Source organism: Ostrinia nubilalis, chromosome 16 (assembly GCF_963855985.1).
Source record: "Ostrinia nubilalis chromosome 16, ilOstNubi1.1, whole genome shotgun sequence".
Taxonomy (NCBI): Eukaryota; Metazoa; Arthropoda; class Insecta; order Lepidoptera; family Crambidae; genus Ostrinia; species Ostrinia nubilalis.
The window spans coordinates 10,070,444-10,091,577 of record NC_087103.1 but is presented as its reverse complement, the minus strand read 5'-3'; the positions used below and the strand labels follow the sequence as shown (position 1 = coordinate 10,091,577).

The window sequence follows — 21,134 nt, the reverse complement described above, 5'->3', positions numbered from 1 at the left end:
ATTACGTAAAATCAAATCAAAATTCAAATTTTAATAGCAATAAATCATCATTTCAAACAAATTCACATAGTGCAACTTTAAACTCTAATAATAACAATTCACACGTCTGTATTATTTGCAACAAAAATCATAAAATATACGATTGTTCAATTTTTAAATCAAAATCAATACAGGATAGGTTAGTAGACGTTTCTAAATATAAATTATGTTCAAACTGTTTACGTCAAGGACACCCGGCCCGCGAGTGTCGTATGGGTCCATGTAGGCAGTGTAACGAGCGACATAACACACTATTGCATTCAGTTGATGCCACTAAAGCCAACAATGCTCAAATACAACCATCGGAATCCATTGTCAACTTCTCTAAAGAAGAAAATACACATGTCATTTTGACTACTGCCCTAATAGAAGTCGCGAATCCAATAACTAAAAAGGCAACTTTAGTTCGAGCCTTATTGGATTCAGGCAGTCAGTCATCTTTCATTACAAAATCATTGCAACAAAAATTATCATTAAATTCTAATCCAACTTCCATCAATGTCATTGGAATTGGAAACAACTCAAGCTCAGTCAATAAAAGCTGTGTTGTTCAACTAAAATCCACTCGTCATAATTACCAAACAAATCTAAATTGCTTTGTTCTTGATGAGCTCACAGGAGTTCTTCCAAAGTCTCCAATTTATTTAAATCAATTAAAATTACTCAAAAATATTAAATTAGCAGACCCTGATTTTAATCAGCCAGGCCCTATAGATCTTTTAATAGGCGCAGATCTATTTTGGGATGTTCTAATATGTGAACAAAAATCATTAGGGAAAAATAAACCGAAACTTCAAAACTCTAAGTTTGGCTGGCTAATTGGCGGTTCTATTAATTTAGGTATAAGCAATCAACTGCATTGCAATCAATCTATAATCCATAAAAATAATTCAATAATTAATTTATCATGTTCTTTATCAAAATTCAATTAAATTAATTAAATAAATAAATCACATTATCTATCTAATTTTACATTTGAGAGCATTCGTAATATTGTGCATGCTAGCTCGCACATTCTCCTAGTGGCAGTGAGATAACGATCTGGCCAACAAAAGGCAGACTTGTCTCCCGGAGCACTGTGCGCCAGTGCGTTCGGTGCCGACGCGTGCAAGGTACAACATTCATATCTAAAGTGAGTGTTGCAAATCGTAGGGGACGCGATGCTCGCTTGTCGAAATGTTACTTTTGTTTATTCATATTTATTTTAGATACAAGTGTATTCATTTGGCAGCTGTAATTGAGTTAACTCACAATATTTTATTCCCCGCTGAGGTCAGCCAGCCGAAATATTCTTACTTAAATGATAAAAATTACATAATTTTACATTTTATTACATACCTATTTAAATATTTTTTCTTTCTGATTTTGCTGCTCAGGAAAGCACAAAATTTTTATTTACCTACATACATCTCACGCCCCTCATTTTGGTGGCATCTGGGAGGCTGGTGTCAAATCGGCCAAATATCATTTAAGACGTGTAATAGACACGTCTCATTTAACTTTTTAGAAAATTTCAATCAACACTTTGCACAAGTGGAAGCTATACTAAATGGCCTTCCCTTGTGTCCTTTAACTTCATCCCTTGACAATTCCCTTTTCCTCTCCCCAGGGCACTTCTTAATCGGAAGACCACTGAATGCGCTGCCGTCACCATCTCTGGAGGCTGATGATGAAAAACGACTCCAGCGCTACGCTCTGTTGGAGAAGCTACAACATTTTTGGAGAAGAAGTTAGAAATTTTAACCAAATTGCAAGTCAGAACAAAATGGAGACAAAGCAAGAGCAAGATAAAGATAGGAGACTCTACACGAGATTCTACTTCACGAGGAATCTCTCCCACCTCTGTTGACGTGCTGGGCGAGTAACCAAATTGCATCCCGGCCCTGATGGTATTGTCCGTGTTGCTGACGTGAAGACCACCTCCGGCAGCTACCGACGGCCCTTAGTGCGGCTCTGCCCGCTGCTCAGCGATGAAGACTTCGAGAGTTGAAGAGCTGGAGCCTTCAACCGGGGGGAGTATGTTGCGGCCCTACTCGCGCCTCGTCATATTCTAATAGCAAAATATACTTCTAATGTAAATGTCACATAACTTTTGTCAGTCAATACTTTATTTGAGAACCATTGTATAAAATCACTTCTCTTTTGGATTCCGATCGAACAACATCAAAATTGTAACGTCTCAAGAATACAACGAAATAAGCAGTTTCCGAGTTTTATTTATAAAATTCCATCGCGTCTGCAAGGCGCGAACACTCATATTTTTTATTGTATCTTAAAAACAATAAGCATAGGTACCTCCGCAAACACAAAGATGTTCTGAAAATATTTTCCGCCGGGTAAAAGTACCTACCACATTATTTATCGCTTTTAAACGCATTTTTATTACAAATATAAATATCAAATAGGTGCTTAATGAATAAACATTTATTTAGTCGTAATACATTAACTTAAAATGACTTAAAAACTAAAATTTAAAAATTACTAATGATAAAAACTATTTACAAAATAAAAAATACTTCACCCCCAGCGCCGCAGTCAGGAATGGTGCCCAAAAGGCTGGCAGCATTGCCACGTTGAATGGCCAGGCTAATTCTCTGACCAAAATAGCTGCCAGCCTTTTGATCACCGGTCACCTCGGTGAGCCTCTTTGCCAGTTCCTTATAAAAGGAACGAGCGCTTGGACCCCATGGTCCCATAGTCTCAACCCCAAACGGCACAAATATATAACTCTCATTGAGAGCTGCATATTTGCGCCGCTTGGAGCACTCAGCCGAGGCCGCCGCCGCGCCAGCGGCAAGGGAGGTACCTCCTGTATGAGACGGAGCAAGCGTATCCGCGCATGTTGCGTCCCACACAAGAGGACGTCCCTGCTTCCAGGGAATGAGCGTCATGCCGTCAGGTCTCTTGCCGTCGTCACGGAATATGCCGTTAGGCTCTAAAACTGCTGGCACATTGACGGCGACAAGAGCTCTGCGGATGACGTCATTGATGCAGGCGTGTCGGGAGACTCGACCAGCGCTCATTTGGCATGAGAGGCCATGGTGTCCTAACTCACCGACGCGAGTACCACAACGACAGCGATGGGGATGGTTTGTCTTGACGCCAAGTCTAAGGGAAATGGCAAGGGACAGTGTACTCCTGTCAAGCAGAGTCCCGATATTGGCCGAAGGAAGAGCATGTAGCCAATAACCGGACTCTGCCTGAAAGACCGCTAGTAGGCGAGCACGCTCTGCAGCATTTTCGGAGGAAGCCAATAGATCACTCTGAAAACGCAAACAGAGCGGCTCGTCCCACTGCCTCTGAGACGATAGAGAGGTAGGTGGATCGGCTCCCGGGCATGCCCTAGTCCAAGCGTTTCTGGCCTCTGCGAGGTGAGCCAACTCCACTACCCCTAAAGAAGGGGATAGTAATTTATTAAAGAGTTCGGCTGTACCATACGCAGAAGACAGAAAAGCTGAAAGGGCAATATGCGATATCTGACGTGTGCCTAGTCCTCCGAAACGCACAGGGAGAGAGGCCTGTTTCCAGGCGTTATCGCTAAATGCACAATTTAGAATTTTGGAGAGTGTCTCCCTGAGCGAACTATCAATGGTTGATAGTAGTCCTGGTGCTTAATAATTTAATCTTCATTTTAAATACCTCATGCAAACCTAAACAGTGATTTATAAACACGCAGCTTCAGTCCACAATGCCGGCCGAACAGTCCCGGGGTCCAAATGATTGTTTTGTCGGCGCAATGGGCAATTAACCGTTATTAAGCTCACCTGTTCCTTCCCAATGTAAATCAGCATCCGCAATAATATAATAAATGTACAAGTAGCTATGTCTGTCTGTCTGTATTTTACCTTTTTAGGCTTATAATAGACAGTTTGTCACCAAACCCTTAAAATTCGAAACCACAACTTTTTTTAAAAGACCCTTCATTCTGTTCTTAAAAACTTAATTAATTTTAAATTACCTGTAAATTACGATTTTTGTTCGCATTGTAATTGAAAAAAGTAGTTTGATTGAGTTGACAAAATAGTGACGTCACTTGCTTGTAGTGCCATACAAAATCTATGGGAGAGTTTCGTTTTGACAGTTTTAAAAAGTATGTCAATTGATTGGTGGTGTCAACATGTCTATTATGGTAATAACCGACTCAGATGAAAAGGTATAGAGCACAGATCACAGAAACTAAAGGGAGATGTGACAAGGGGGCGGGACACATTGCTCGTGACAGCAATGATGACAGCAGCGAAGTCATAATGTAAATATCTTACATTGCTTGCGTAGTACTAAAGATTTTTCGAACGTTGAGTACTGATACCGCAGTGGATAATGAGCACATAAATTTTGATTACTTTGTGTGTGTGTGTGAATTTCTAATGCGACACTGAGTTTCGAACTCAGCGCTTTAGTTGGCATCTCTCTATATCTCTATGGTGTAGAGATATTAGTTTCGTTACGCGCGTTGTGAGCAAAACGACGTTCGCAGTAAAATGTCAATTAAATAAATTGAAGAATTTCTTGGAAAAAATGTAAACCACAGATTAATACAATATAAGTCAGTAGCTATTAACTTAATTTTTTTGTAATTTACGAAATGTTATTTAATTTAATCCATAAACTTTTAATTGACAAAGCTTGAGTACAATTTGTTGATAAAAATCTCTTTCTACATTATGCATGTTAAATGGATAATGCTCGTATTAGGCCCGCGGTTTTCACCAAGGCTGAAGGGAGAGGAACGGAGCGGAGAGGAGCGTAGCGGAGAGGAGGAGAGCGGAGAAACACTTCTCCATTTCGCTCCGCCTTAATGAAAACCGGACCTTAAACATAATGTATCATCGTTTTTGTTTTGCTGCAAATAACTTATCTTCATAATCGGTTCATTAAACCATACGTGATGTACGTGCGATTTAATAGTAGATATTTTATATAATCTCAGAAATAAACCTTATGCAACATGATAAGAAGTAGGTTACATGACATTATCTAGGCTTTAAAACACAGTAGGGGTATATTGTTATCTATACACTAAAGTGCAGCACAGATTTAACGCAACTGGTAGGCGATTATACTATTATTTATTATTCTTATAAAAAGTGTTTTAATATTTTTTTACTCTAATTTCTTTTGACGATAAAGATTATGTACCTACTCTGATCAGCTTCATGACCAGTGTATTGATCTCAGATCATAGAAGGGAATAGATGTGAAACGGGGGCGTGGCGCGTGTCTCCGCGATATGCCCAGAAACGAACATCGGCCGCGTAGCTAGTTTAGTCGCGATTCAGTCGTACTAAGGAAATGTTCTCCGATATTTTGGATAATGCGTCGTTACGTGCAATAAAACAAGTGAAACGAAGAACTACAGGAACAATGGAGTCATTTACTACATGTAAGTATTGCAAATCCATTGGTATTTTGCTTATAAATAAAAAAAACTAAACATTTTTACGAACGAATTCAGTGCCGTAACAGTAACTGCGATATCGAAATCAGTGGTGATAAAAATTCTAACACACTTGTACATTGACGATTTAGTTAGCAACAACTTTATGTCATGCTCAACTACTGCGCAATGTATTTAATTTCTTCCGATATCCACTGTCGTGTGAAAATACACAGTACGGCCGCATGTGCCGGTCGTAACATAGTGCCGTGCTCGTGTTCTAATGCGGTTTCCTATTATCGATAAATAGAAGTAAATTATAATTTTCTATTTTGTAATTTTAAATAAAAAAATGATGTGTTACTTGCGATTATAAGATTGTACAAAAAAAATAATAACAGTAGAAGTAATTAGTAACTGTCAACTATGTAATTACTATAAGAGCTAATTGAAAGCCTAATATAGGCATTCTTTTTGATAACATATGCGGTACGCAGATCGCCATAATTAAAAAGTAAATGCGTGATAGTAGTTAATAATAACGTATAATAATAAAAAGGTTTTCATACATAAGCATTTTGTGAAACCAGTTTCGAGCCTTGCCCCTAGCGATTTAAAGTATCGATATCTTATCGACTCCATTTTATCTTTCTTCTCTCTAATTGCTTTTTTCAAAGTGTGCGTCACGTCACGCGGTCATTGATTGGCCATAAGGCATGCCTTCTGGCCAATCACAGCACTTTTAAGCCGGTTGCACATGTTGTCGTAGACTCTCAGTCGCTTTGTTTTTACACAGTTGAATGTGTGTGTGGGAGCTGTGGTGGAGGAAATGTGGGGACACTGGTTCTCGTTGTAGTTACGCGCGACTTCATATCTATTCTCTTTCTATGATCTGAGGTATTGATTAATTTAATATTTTTCAGTCAGTTCGATTTCTTGTTAGGCCCAGAACAGACGGTGAAACGCAACTGCACGAAACTGCAACTATCTGAAGATTCTGATGAATGAAACTGAAACTGTAAGTTTCAAACTGGTCGCGTCATGTGTGGTCTATCAACGGACGCTATGGCAGAAACTTAGATGCAACTCAAAAGTAACTAGCAGTTGCAGTTTCGTTGTTGTTGCGTTTCACCGTCTGTTCTGGGCCTTAGGATACCTACTGTAACTGTCAAACTGCAGATCTTGGCTACTCCAGAACGATTGCAATAGCAAGTGATATCCTTCTCATTTCCACGACTAGTGCCTCTAAAGTATGCATAACATTCTCTGTATGTTTTAGATCTACATTCGATCAAATCACATATTAATAATAGGTATATCTTTATGACCTACTGTTTTGGGTTTGACTTGAGAAGTAGCGCAGTGATAACAAAATTAACTGCACATTCACAATGTCCGAGTCAGAATTTTATATGATTACTTAACTAGCGGCCGCCCGCGACTTTATACGCGAGGATCCCGTTTTACCCCCTTATGGGTGGAGTTTCGTAAAATGCTTTCTTAGCGGATGCCTACGTCATAGCATCAATCTGCATGCCAAATTTCAGCCCGATCCGTCCAGTGGTTTGGGCTGTGCGTTGATAGATCACTATGTCAGTCAGTCAGTCACCTTTGAGTTATATTTATTTAGATATCCAAGCAACAGGTGACGTAAATGCTAATGTTCCATTAATTCCTTGCAGCTTCATTTTCGCACAAAAGACGGCATTTGTAATTAAAATAACGTGGTATCTGAAGAAGTGATAATAAATGCCATTTTACAAAAACGTATAACTTGATGTGCTGTCGTTTGTTCCTAATACAAATGCTATTACTATACCGTTAAAATAAAGGCGTCATATTCATTGTTCTAGACCTTTTCTTCAGCTGCCTTTGAGTTTAATACTACAGTATTATAATGATAGAACAAAGCGCAACAGAATTTATTGTTGTCAATATGTATAATGGACTTTTAGAAACACATTTCAATATTGTCTCTACCGGGATTTATTACTTACTCGATAGAGTTTTTTGTATATAACGGGTGTAAAAAAACCTATCCCGAAGCCGAAGACTACTTATTCTCCACATCATGGGGATCATTTTTTTCTTTGGGACCATACCTGGGAAACTTGTGGTTTAGGAGATATTGAAGGTCAAAGTCAGAATATTTTTTTCAAGATTTTTACATTATCAATTTCAATTCGTTGTTTAAATTTTTTTTTTCTAAGAAACCTTATTAAAATTTTGTGTATTTTCGTCACAATAAGGCTTTTGTCTTTACAGTAAGAAATGGACATCAGCGCGCGCACACACGCTCAAGCGCTGCCCCCACGCCCCGAACCGCAACCCGCGCTCGCCCATGAGTCATTCAACTCTACTGTGAGTTCAACGACTACGACTGGACCAACTGAACTGAGCTTAATCCAAATCTACCTAGTTTGTAAAAATGAAATGAGTACTTAAATTAGTTACTTACACCTTAATATCATCTTACCAGTTTAGTTTTTATTCTAAAAAATAATAAATTACATTTTAATTAATAATAACCCTTTACACGAATTTGTTTCTTTCCGCAAATTAAATAATCTTACAGAACCTAGGTTGTTAACTAAACCGTGCTTTTACGCATAACCGTTATTCTATCACAATGTAGTATCACAGGTCTTATTAGCTACGCAAGTGTGATAAGCGTAAGTAGGTATCATTAAAAAGTACCGTAAACAGATGAATAATGATCTTTTGAATGAGGCCTGTCATTCTTTACATTAATAACTCTCTACTTCAATAACTTAAGTCTTTACGATAGTAATAAAATTCATAAAGTAAAACTCAAATTATTGCTTACACCACACCGCTCTAAACGCCTAGAGTAAACACCTGGCAATGTTACTCCTATCGTTGATTAAGGCATTCACTTTCGATAGGAGTGATGATTGTGTGTTCTTTAAACTTAATTGATTTCAGCAACTAAATAAAAAGGTCTCTTTTTCAGTCTTCCTTCCATACTCATTACTTCCTTTCTTCATAATTTACTTGAAATAAATAATGGTTATGCACGCGATTCTAAATAAACGTAATTTTAATCGTTAATCACAGGCAATAAGCAGATGTGATAAACTTGTATCATTAAAAAGTACTGTAAACAAATGACAAATGCTCTTACACACAGGTTCATTATTTCTAGCTCTCTAACTTAATAAATTTTACGTCTTTACGATAGTAATTAATAAAATAAAACTTAACTTACTTATTACTGCAATCTGAACGCCTACAAATAACACACTGGCAAACTCTTGCTCCTTCACTTTCGATGGGAGATTAAAAGATAAGATTTTATTTTTAAACTCGATTGATTTTAGAAACTAAACAAAATTTCATATCTTTTAGCACTTCTTTCATACCAATTACTTCCATTCTTCAACATAAAAAGATTCATCGTCTTGTTCGTGATTATTTTAAATGAACGTAACTTTATTACACGGAATAACTATCAAAATGTATTGATATTCTTATTGTTTTATTAATAACGATTGCGCATCTACAATTCATTCAAATTTGAGTATTTTGGAAGCTTGCTTAAAGCATTAATTATTATTAAGTATGCTAGGACGGATCTTTAGTTAACAAAGATTAATCAAAGTATTTTTGCCGCCGCTTTTACAATCTCATTCGTTGATAGACTTGCCTGTACTAAAGTGATGAAATTACATTTTTGTTAAGTTAAAAATTACGTAAATTTGTAGTTGAAAATGAAGAGTAATAACAAAGCGCTACCGATTCACGACGACACATTCGATAGACGTATTGCTTGACTGTTATTGGTCAGTCAGTCTCGCCGCGCGGGGCAGTGCCTTTGTTCGAGGGGCCGCTCGCGCCTCGTACGGCCAGTTCGGTTTCTTCGGCCGTCGAATGCGCTTGCGACTTTTGATTGTTTTCTCGTGCGGATAGTTAGTGTGTGAACGTGTGATAGTGAGTGTGGTAATAGTGAATGTGTGTTAGAAAGATGCCTAACCATACGTACAGTGCTCGTGAGTACGTAAACATGGTTTACTGTTATGGGAGGGCACGTGGAAACGCATCTGAAGCCCTGCAGGCTGTAGGTATCGGGCTGAACATCCTACAGCGCACCACCGTACTGATGCACGTATTATTGTTCTGGCTGTACAACGTCTGTTGGACAATCAGCCGATTGTGCCTCCGTCCGCCTCGTCTAGGCGTGTATTGTGTCGGATTTGAGGAACTTAAATACCGGTCTGTACGTGAAGGAATACTGGAGCGCGCATCAAAACACGATTTACCTGGCACGCGTTTGCTTGCACGTGGAAGGCCGTCAGTTCGAGCCACAACTTGTCCGGTTGGAGCAGCCGATTCCAGACGACGTCGAAGGGGATTAGTCGGTAAGTACTTAGTTCTAAACCTAAACAAATGCTAAAGGAATGTGTTTTTTAAATGTAGGAAGTGAATAATCTGGTAATTTTGTGTACAAAATACTTCTGCGGTCGCGGTAGGTAGTGGCGGGAAAGCGCGTACGCTCCAATACACTCACACACACATAGGCACGGTCATTGCGTTGCGTGGCGCGCTGTACATTGCGGGCTGCGGAATATTGTATTTTTTTTAATCATAAAAATAAAAAATATTTCCCACCAATAATATTTTGTAATATTACTTGGTTGGGTGTACAGAAGGCGTAGTTTCAGTCTTCGTGATAGGTTTTTTTACACCCTGTACATATGTGAGTATTTCTCAAAAAAAATGTACATTTTGAAAAAAAAAGTGTGCTTTGAAACAGTTCAAAAGTTTTATATTTATAAATCATCACACAAAAAAAACACACACACAATTTTGAAGGATGAATATTAATCTTTAAGATAACGAAGAATTATAGCTATAATCCTACTTATTACCAAATATTTCGATATTTTAAAAATAGTCCTTTTTTACCTTTCATACAAAAACCTGTTTGCCACCCTAGCTTTTTCATGTATTTTTGTTTCATAAAATGCGATACGTAACTAAATTATTGTAAATTTCTTTGTATTATCGTTCTACAGTAATCGCAGTTTCTGTATCAAATTGATTTTCTATGGGGTGTCATAATGAATTGGCAATTTAAAGCAAAAAAACAAAATGAGTCGCACTCATTTACTATTTCGTTATTTACTCTTTAGTTACGATTTATTTCTACTTTCCCATGGTTTCTGAACAATTCCGTATTTATTTTACACGGACAACAATAGCTGCACTCTGAATGGCTGTTGGCCTGACGTCTCCGCCATAACATCTATCGCGAAAATTAGTGAAAACGTGTGTGTTTTGTGGGATTACTTTTTCGTAACAGGCAGTAAAATCAGCGATTTTATATAGAACGGTAAGTCTTCATTTAACCATTTTTTGTAATACGTGTGGTACGAACATTTAGTAAGCTTTTATATTTGCTGTAACAAATTTTATCAAAAAAATACTTGTTTCTGATCTCATTTTGTCTAATATTTCGTTACGTTTTTTACGAATTTCGTTACGTTACGAAAAAGTACAACATAATGCTGAGTGTATACTGTTATTACCTGACTAAGTATAGTAATATTCACTACTTAATTTATTTCAAAAAATATAGAGCGTTAATAACAAAAGTTGATGAGCCTCACTTTTTTAATATTATATATATATTTATTATATACACCTTTAAAAGTGTACCGTGTCAATCTTTCATGCATGCAGTGTTTACCGTACTATTATTGTGCACTTAGTTCTAAGTTATTGTTATCTAATTTTTTGTAAGCATTGGTGTAACAATTATTGGTAAACCAAATAAATAAAATAAAATAAAAAATAAAAGGATTGGATACTATCTGCTTTACAGAAGTGCCACCAGCAAAAAATTATCAAATCATTTAGATTACGTTTTTATGTGATTACTTCTTTTGTTTTTTTAGGAATGCCGCCAAAAACCAATGCCGAAAGGCAAAAAGCTTACAGAGAACGACTCAAAATGGATAAACATGATGGAACAAAAATAATTTTATTAAAATAGTATGAATGATTACTCCCTTATTTTATTTCTAATCCCTTAATATTACCCCGTATTTGGGTGCATACTTACAAATATTTCGAATTGAATAAATGAAGAGCATTCACAATATTTCGCCAATGTATAACAAGCCTTATGGCCTTACTATTTCGTTACTACCGTTTCGTTACGTACATTTTTTTTGAGAAATACTCATGTATTTGATTTACTTTACTTTTTACGTCAGTCAAACTTGCGCCTAGGTATATTGCCCTGTACCCGAATAATAATATGGCAGTTAAAATAGTTTCGCAAATATTTTTTTCTTTGGTTAAATTAAAATAAAAGCCTTGAAATTAACTAGGAAATCTTGCGATCATCTTTTTTAGGAATGTTTCGAAAACCTTACTTTTAGTGCCTAATTTAAATTTTATAGTAAGCTTTTTGAAAACAATAGTGAAAACGTCAATAAAAAAACCAAGATTTTTATTTTTCAAAATAATGATTATATGACAAACCTATCAAGCCAGAAGTTTACGAAAAAGGCCGATAGCGTTAATATAAAAAGGAATCTTATCGTTCATTTCAATTTTGGAAGTTTAATACAAATCTCAGCAATGAAGGGCAAGTAGTCCCACGGGAACTTTAACCGAGGCTAACTCTTCAGAATGCTTGAGGGCACTTCTTCGAAATCGCATTCTTCGGCTGATTCATATGGACAAATTTCAAATTCAATTTTAGGTTTGTAACATAGACTCATATGAAAAAAGGTACACCCAATAACATATATTTGGATAAGGGACTCGTTTTTGTAAAGTAGTTTTCAAGATATCGACGTTCAAATATTTTGTGCCCATATGAATCAGAATTTGTTACATATTAATCAAAAATAGAAATAAAATTTATAATTTTTATGTACAATTGGCTCTAAATTAAGAAAATAATCATATTATAACAAAAACTGTCTGTTTTTATGAAAAAATGTATCTGTTGTTATGAAAAAATGCAACGATTCCACAATAATTCGTGAAAAAAACATTTTTTTGAAACTTTAGTGTACATCCATAATATTTTGTCATCATCATAATCATTTCAACTGAACATAAGCCTCTCCCAATGATTTCCATAATGACCGGTTGGTAGCGGCCTGCATCCTGCGCCTTTCTGTGGGAGGACGTTCTACACTGAGCTTTCCAGCACGTGGCTTCCACTCTAGAAACGTGCTATCCCATCGGCCATCATTTCTGTATACTATGTGTCTTGCCCATTATCACTTCAGCTTGCTAAAACATCGGACTATGCCACCATGCGACTTTAGATCGTTTACGGATCTCCTCATTTCAGATTCGATTGCATAAAAAAAACAAGCATAGTCCACTCCATAGTACACTATGCAACTTTGTGGTTCGTAAGCCTTCAGTGAGAAACCGCTTTTCAGTACAATTTGTCATCACTGATAACACACACTGGATGTAGACTTTCATCTCATGGCACTAAGATATTTTAGATGACTTTACCGAGCTGTATCACTTATGCAAGCTATTGTTGTTAAGACGTCCACCTACAAGGTGAAGAAGTTGAGATGAGCTTATAGAGGTTGTGGCAATGGTAATCAGTTAATCTCGAAATCATTGGAGGCCTATGCTCAGCAGTATATTATTATGTGCTATGGACGCCTTAAGTGTAGCTGAAATAATTATAAAAATAAATAAATCGTTGGGCAATTTCATACAGCGCCATTTAGCCACAAAATAAGCAACAAATATGCTTGTGTTATGGTTGCTAGCTTAACGGATATACTACTTATTTACTGTTTAAACACATAAATTTATTCTTAGCATAAAAATGATAATGTTTTTTTTATTCATAACAAGACCGCAATCGCACCTGGTCTTAAGTGAGATGCAGTCTGGGATGTCATTCTTAGCTAAAAAACCCTTTTTTGGTGCTTGATAGACCAAAAACTAATTTATTTTATGATTCATATAGCGCCCTGACCATATGAATCACGCACAGATAAATCAGTTTTTTGCCTAAAATCGAGCAAAACTCGTCATACATACAGACTACAGTGTTGTCATTTTTCTACATGAATCTATAACCCAAAAGCATCACAAGAAAGACAGATTAGATTTTTAATGCAATAATGTAATTTTATAAAGTAGGCATTGTAATCAGCATGCCACCTGAACCAAGCACAGATGAATCAAGTATTTGCCTTCGTCACACCGGGTTCTAAGCCAACCAGTTCCACGTCTGCCTTCTAGCTCATCCGTTGCAAGATGGGCTTGCCTCCACGCCAGAAACCAGACTCTCATGATTAAAACCTGACCAGTTATGGTCAAGGATAGCTCACGCCATATGAATCAGTATTTTACGCCGGACACGGCTTATTTATTTTTTTGCGAACACACTAACTTAATTAAAATTGTGACACATTTTTTTTGTAGAAGGACAACTCATTAGCTTTCGAAATAATTTTAATTTATATTGATATATCAAAAGGAAAATGCTACATCAACCATTTTGTTCCGGAAAATGGCTAACGGACACACCATATGAATCAGAGAATCACACTTCAAATATTTTTATTATGTAAAAAGACAGCAATTATTTCAAAAATGTAATTTGCGCCAGATAGGGATAAACCTAAGCTATACTAAAAAAAATTTGCATGCCATTTTGTTAGTTGGTTACAGAACTATACCCAAAGACATCGAAAATTTTGCCTCCGGAGAAATACCCTTGAATAGCATAGTAAAGCAAAAGAAGCTAACTTTTGCCCGAGTTTGTTAAATATTTAAACTTCATTTGTTCTGTTATTCAACTCGTATTTATAACATTTGTCATTTTGAGACCGTGTTTTGTTTCATGTTGTGTTATTATAACAATTATTTTCATTTATTTTGTTTTATGAAATTGTCGAATGATTGTAAAATAACACACTATAACTGAATGAATCAAAAGAAAATTATAATTGTAATGCATTTTCTATTGAAATAAATTGTTTAAATACTGATGTTGCGTCTTGATATGTCTCCAACTTTAACTGATAGTTAAAATACTACCTGTTACCACGTTCGAAATTATGAAGCACGAGCTTATAATATTGTCAATAGTAGGTATTGTAATATGTATTTAGCACTATACTTAGATGAATTTAAAATCTATAAAGTGCTTAACAAAACCTGAGACATTTAGATAATCCTTGTAAGTACGAGTGTAATTGATGGATTGATTAAAATAATGAGAATTATTGTTAATAATAGATATGGTATTTTCGTGTAGATAATTTATCTTGCGAACTATCTACAAAAAGAAATTAAATGTGACCACACACATTAGCAAGTAATTAATATTTTTATAGAGTATGCTCTTTTATAAACTTTGACAAACGTCAAAAATCTGTCAAACTCCATACAAAAAAACCGGTTTACCTACGTAAAAGTTACGGTCAAAATTAGGTGGTGCAACTCAGTCTCAGTGTTTATTTTTATATTTGAAATAAAATATTTTCTCTTCGGTCTAGTGGTTACAATAGTCGGAGTTGCGGCGAAGTTTTCCTAGGAGCCTTTCCCAGGTGTGACAAATAAATTAAAAATATAAAATACATTCAAACTTTTGTAAGAATATTGCTGTTGATAGGAGAGCAGGTCCAATTGCATGTAAACTATAAATAGAAGTGAGACACCTGGCTTATTACATTTCTAAATTATTATTGTGAGCAAATTTTTTTTTAAACGACTCAGATTTATTATCTATCTTTTTATATGGCCTATACGTTTTCATTATTATTTCATTCAATTTCAAGCTTTAGCTGTAGCTGGTCCAATCAGTAGCTCATCATCATCATCCAGTCGATTCGTTGAAATTCCAGTGGAATGGGATGGAACTCAACTTGAAGAGTTGGGAGCAAAACCACAATCCAAGAAATCGGAAAGAGCGAAAAGAAGTGTTGATGTTAACCGATACTTACTATACACCAGGTAAGAACTTCGAACTCCTTCTATGTTCTTCTGATTAATTTCGCAATGACGGTTTAACTTTCCCCGGGACAAACTTGACCTTCACTGGTTGGGCTTTAATTGGCCGTCAAGCTGTAGATCCTGGCTACACAGGAGTTGCAGCGTTGGGAACGAGAGGTGGGAATAATCCCGTACATAAGTACCAGGTAAGTTGCAAAATACAACTTAAAAAAAACCATCCTGTATAAGCTAGCGGATTTGTTATCTTGTAAATATGATATGATAAAGATTTACTCAACCAGGAACTTCATTATCTTAAGAAATTATTATCTCAATTAGCAACCAAAATCTGTTTTGTTGATATTAAGTATAATTTTATAGTTACATCCGCATTTGTTTGGACGAAACAGAGATTTAAAATTCCACCTTACGCTATACGAGTAGATACTTCGTACAAAAATACTCGTGTAAAATATAACAAAGCTAATTGTTTGTAGTTACTATGTTTGTACTTACAAGTTCAATTAATTATCTCATCGATATCATACAGTATTATTACAACTTACGTTTTACGCCCGATTCGACCAAACTTTTATCCGAGAATAACTCCTGGTATAACTGACACATTGACAGTTTCAGTATGGGAAATATTATGTAAAAGCTGACGATTTATTCTGAGGTTAATATTTACTCTTATTTGGTCGAATCCACCCTAAATTTTTTTTTTTTATTCTTAGACAAAATCCAGATTCTGCGCAGCGGTTGGAGCTCGATGATGAGGACTCAGTTTTGTCTTCCAACTTCGATCCAAATGAGCGAACAGCTGTGCTTATACACGGGTTTCAAGGTCAACCAAGCTAGGGCCTCGGATCTTTGGTGACCAAAGGTTTGTTGAATTTCTTAAAAGAAACTATATCAACCGGGCTATATGGAAATCATTGGGGGAAAGCCTATGTTCAGCAGTGGACGTCCTGTAAATACCTACAGACCATTGGAATGACAGACTATGTCAATATACTTAAGTATGACCAATGACCATTATCTAGCCACCAAAGCCATCTTGGCTTAGTTTGAAGATTCTGCTAGATTATGTATAGCAATTTTTTGGTCCTCAATGATGGTCTTAGACCAATTTCAAACCCGTTATTTTACTTTTTTATAGCTCTCTTACAAAAGAGAAACACCAACGTCATAGTCGTAGACTGGAGGTGGCTGTCCAGTCTTGACTACGTCACAGAAGTAGTGTCAGTGCCATCAGTCGGGAGACATATTGGTCAATTCTTGGACTTCCTGAATGCATTGACGGGAACACCTTTTAGTTCTATACACCTGATTGGACATAGCTTGGGTGCTCATGTGGCTGCAAACGCTGGAAAGGAGCTGGAAGGAAGAGTTGCAAGAATCACTGGTAAGTATTTATTTATTTATCTATGGTACAGCAATGGTTGCAACATTTATAAATTACGTTTGGATATTTCACACAGCACCATGTACCTAGTCTTAATCTAGGTTGTTAGGCCCTGCCCATTACCACTTCAGCTTGCTAATCCGTCGGACAATGTCAGTGACTTTAGTTCTTTTACAAATCTTCTCATTTCTGATTCGATCTCGAAAAGATGATAAGATCTGATAAAGATAGCAGGAAGGCACTGAATGCAGGCCGCTACCAACCGTGCGATGTGGAAGTCATTGGGGGAGGCCTATCATATTATATGTTTATCCTGTAGATGAAATGATGATGATGATGATATCCAATTTTGTAATTAAAAACTTTTTTACAGGCTTAGACCCAGCTGGCCCATTGTGGGGTCCCAACCCTTACCGCCTAAAGCCATCCGACGCAGTATACGTAGAAGCTATACACACCGACCGTGGAACGTTTGGTACATCAGAGAACGTAGCTGATGCAGACTTCTACCCTAACGGAGGTTCTAAGCAACCAGGATGCTTCACTGCTTTATGCGATCATAGCAGGTCTTATGAGCTGTTTGCAGCTTCTATCAATAATGGTAATTTAGTTGGAAAGAAATGTTCGGGACTGACTCAAATGAAACTGAATTCTTGTAGAGGAATCGAGCTGCCTTTGGGCAATGATGAATTGCAGAAGACTGGGTGAGTTATGAAGTTTATTAACACTGCAGTACACGCGCCCCTTTTTTTACACGAATACACGCGCGGCCTACTCTGGTAAGCCAATTTAAAATCACTGTAAATCAGTTTATAAGCAATTTATGAATAGAATTACTATGTAAATGATAAAAGTGTTTATTATAGTTATTTTATAATCAAAGTTTTTTCATATAACTATTTGGGATCAAACATTATAAACAGATTTAAAAGTTGTAAATTTTTTGGACCAAAATTGCACTTTGAGACCAATGTTAACAAAAAAAAATTGACTGAATAAATATGATTAGTTTTTTATCTGTCATAGTATTCATGACTTTCTACTGCCTGGTACACGGTGTAAATCCATTTGTTACAAGTCTTTCATAATTTTTTTGTCAAGTGATTTCGGGCTTTTGACTAGACCCGCAGTTTTGACGGCCAATTTTAGAAAAGTGCGCAGACTCTAGCGACCCAAGCTTTACTGGCTTACTGACAAATTTAGTAAACGAGGCTTTCCTGGAATGCCAGCTCTCTGGCGCAAGTTTTCAAAAAGTTATAGCGTAAAATGTTACCCTGGTCTACTATAGTAGTCCGCGCGTGTACTCTAGTGTTAATTTAGTTTTTCGACCTTGCAGCTCTTGAAGTAGGTACCTAGTGAATAATGAAGACTACGCCCTCAGATCATAGAAGGGAATAGATGTGAAACGGGGGCGTGGCGCGTGTCTTCGCGATATGCCCAGAAACGAACATCGGCCACGTAGCTAGGTTAGTCGCGATTCAGTCGTACTAAGGAAATGTTCTCCGATATTTTGGATAATACGTCGTTACGTGTAATAAAACAAGTGAAACGAAGAACTACAGGAACAATGGAGTCATTTACTACATGTAAGTATTGCAAATCCATTGGTATTTTGCTTATAAATAAAAAAAAATCAGTGGTGATAAAAATTCTAACACACTTGTACATTGACGATTTAGTTAGCAACCACTTTATGTCATGCTCAACTACTGCGCAATGTATTTAATTTCTTCCGATATCCACTGTCGTGTGAAAATACACAGTACGGCCGCATGTGCCGGTCGTAACACAGTGCCGTGCTCGTGTTCTAATGCGGTTTCCTATTATCGATAAATAGAAGTAAATTATAATTTTCTATTTTGTAATTTTAAATAAAAAAATGATGTGTTACTTGCGATTATAAGATTTTACAAAAAAAATAATAACAGTAGAAGTAATTAGTAACTGTCAACTATGTAATTACTATAAGAGCTAGTTGAAAGCCTAATATAGGCATTATTTTTGATAAACATAAATGCGGTACGCAGATCGCCATAATTAAAAAGTACGTGATAGTAGTTAATAATAACGGTAGCGCATTTTCTTACATAACTTTTCAATTCCTATCATTGGAGGTCCGAAAATATTTCTCATACAATTTGATACCATAATGATCATTCTTCATAAAAAATTTAAAACCTACATATTTAAAAACATAATCATTGATATTCATAATATCACTAATCATACACTTAGTTTTTACTATACTAATGATCGAAAGTCATAATCATTCGAATAAATAACTATAACATTCATAAATGTGATGTATCCTAATATTTGTTTACATAAATTTATTACTCATAAGTGTATTTATCCATATTATTGAAAATCATGATGTCTATATTCGTATTAAATCGTATTTGAACATTAAATTAATTTGAAATGGTCCAAAACAGGCAATATTTTGTGCCACAAAACTAACGTGACAGAAACGAATCGCTGCAAAACCGACTCCACGTAGTCTTGTCTGCCCTACCCCTAGAGTGTAATTTCAAAGCCGGAGGCGCGGAGGGAGGGCAGCCCTCGCCCGCTGTAACGAGGCTCAGGCGCCCGGGTGAGCTGGAGCGGCTGAGGCTGGTCGCCGAGGCGCCGATGGCGATCCAAAAAGCCGAAGCTGCGGAAGCAAGCGTGGGTGCCTGAGCCTCGTTACGCAAGGGCGGAAGGGCTGCACATCCCGCAGCGCCGGAGACGAGGAGATACCAATGCATGCTACATGCTTGCTTTCATGCTGCATGCTCTGCATGCTTATTTACTTTATTAAATTATATATGATTTTTTTAAAGATACGAGTATGTCTGTTATAAAGTAAATTATTCTGAACAACAACATTATGAGTTGAAGTATGTTCTTAGTAACAACATTATTAATTAAAACAATATGATCAATGAATGTTATGAAGAAAAAAGATCTGAAAATAAAAATTACGTATTTTAAATGGTTCTTGACAGTAACAGTATTGATAAAAAAAATTATTATGATTACTAACTGTTATGAGCTCCGTTGGTAGTAATAAAAATGTATGAATAAAAAAAGTATGAAAGATAAAATTATGAAGAGAGATTATTATGAACACAAATACCGATTTGTGTTCATAATAATCTCTCTTACTACCGAGTAAGACAAAGAATAGGATTTAGAATTTTATGTGAGCCAATATAGAACCAATAATAACGTAGGTATAATAATAAAAAGGTTTTCATACATAAGCATTTGTGAAACCAGTTTCGAGCCTTGCCCCTAGCGATTTAAAGTATCGATATCTTGTCGACTCCATTTCATCTTTCTTCTCGGCCATTGATTGGCCATAAGGCACGCCTTCTGGCCAATCACAGCACTTTTAAGCCGGTTGCACATGTTGTCGTAGACTCTCAGTCGCTTTGTTTTTACACAGTTGAATGTGTGTGTGGGAGCTGTGGTGGGGGAAATGTGGGGACACTGGTTCTCGTTGTAGTTACGCGCGACTTCATATCTATTATCTTTCTATGATCTGAGACTACGCCCGTATTCACAAACATTACTATGAGGTCTCACAGTGCGCACAGGGTCACACATGAACCAATCACAGTTAAGTGCTCTATTCATATTATTGTGCGTTCGATTTCCTGCTTAATTTATACGGGCGTTAAATGCATTAAACAGCACAATATGACAGACAGTGGAGCAAATAAAAAAACATTTTTTTATTATTTTACTTATGAAATCTTAGGCTAATTAATTTATGTTTTAATTAAATGTTTTACTTTCAGGAGCGGAATTTATCGTCTGAATACTGGCCGCAGTTATCCATATTAAGTAATTCATATTTTTATCTGATAATAAATCCATGAATGAATGCATTCATTTATTCAAAAGATACGGACTAAAAATATATCCCATAAGTTAGCATAATTAAAATGAAGTTATAGTTCAAACACCACGGTCTAAACCTATCCTATCTTCCTATTTTTAAAAATAAACAGATTATCAAAAGATTTCATTGACGTTAGACGATATCAGTCATCAAATCCATTTGTACGATATGACGCCAACCGATATCTAAAAATCAAAATTAGATACCGATAAATAAATAAAGACTACGTTATCTGTATTTTTGCATAATGCTAATTTACCTACTTATTTTTAAATCAAAGTTAGGTTTTTTTAATGCGACGTGTGTACAACCCGATGGAGCTAACTGCGCACCTCGCTGAATGCGACGCACACGCTCCGTCTGTACCAGAACGTGTGGTTACGGCTGCCAGGTGAAAGAAAAGAATGAAAATACATTTATTTGGCACACTAAAAACAACAAATTACAGAACTTAATACGTTAAA

The 21,134-nt window shown here is 36.3% G+C and overlaps 1 protein-coding gene across 1 annotated transcript; it reads left to right on the top strand.

The window, feature by feature from the left end:
* Positions 1–2,928: 2,928 nt before the first annotated feature.
* Positions 2,929–20,992, top strand: LOC135079540 (pancreatic lipase-related protein 2-like). Its single transcript, XM_063974192.1, has 6 exons — positions 2,929–3,128; positions 15,134–15,394; positions 16,111–16,220; positions 16,536–16,781; positions 17,155–17,485; positions 20,567–20,992. The coding sequence occupies exons 1-6, from the start codon at positions 2,929–2,931 to the stop codon at positions 20,610–20,612; spliced, it is 1,194 nt and encodes a 397-aa protein (XP_063830262.1). The 3' UTR covers positions 20,613–20,992.
* The last annotated feature ends 142 nt before the right edge of the window (positions 20,993–21,134 follow it).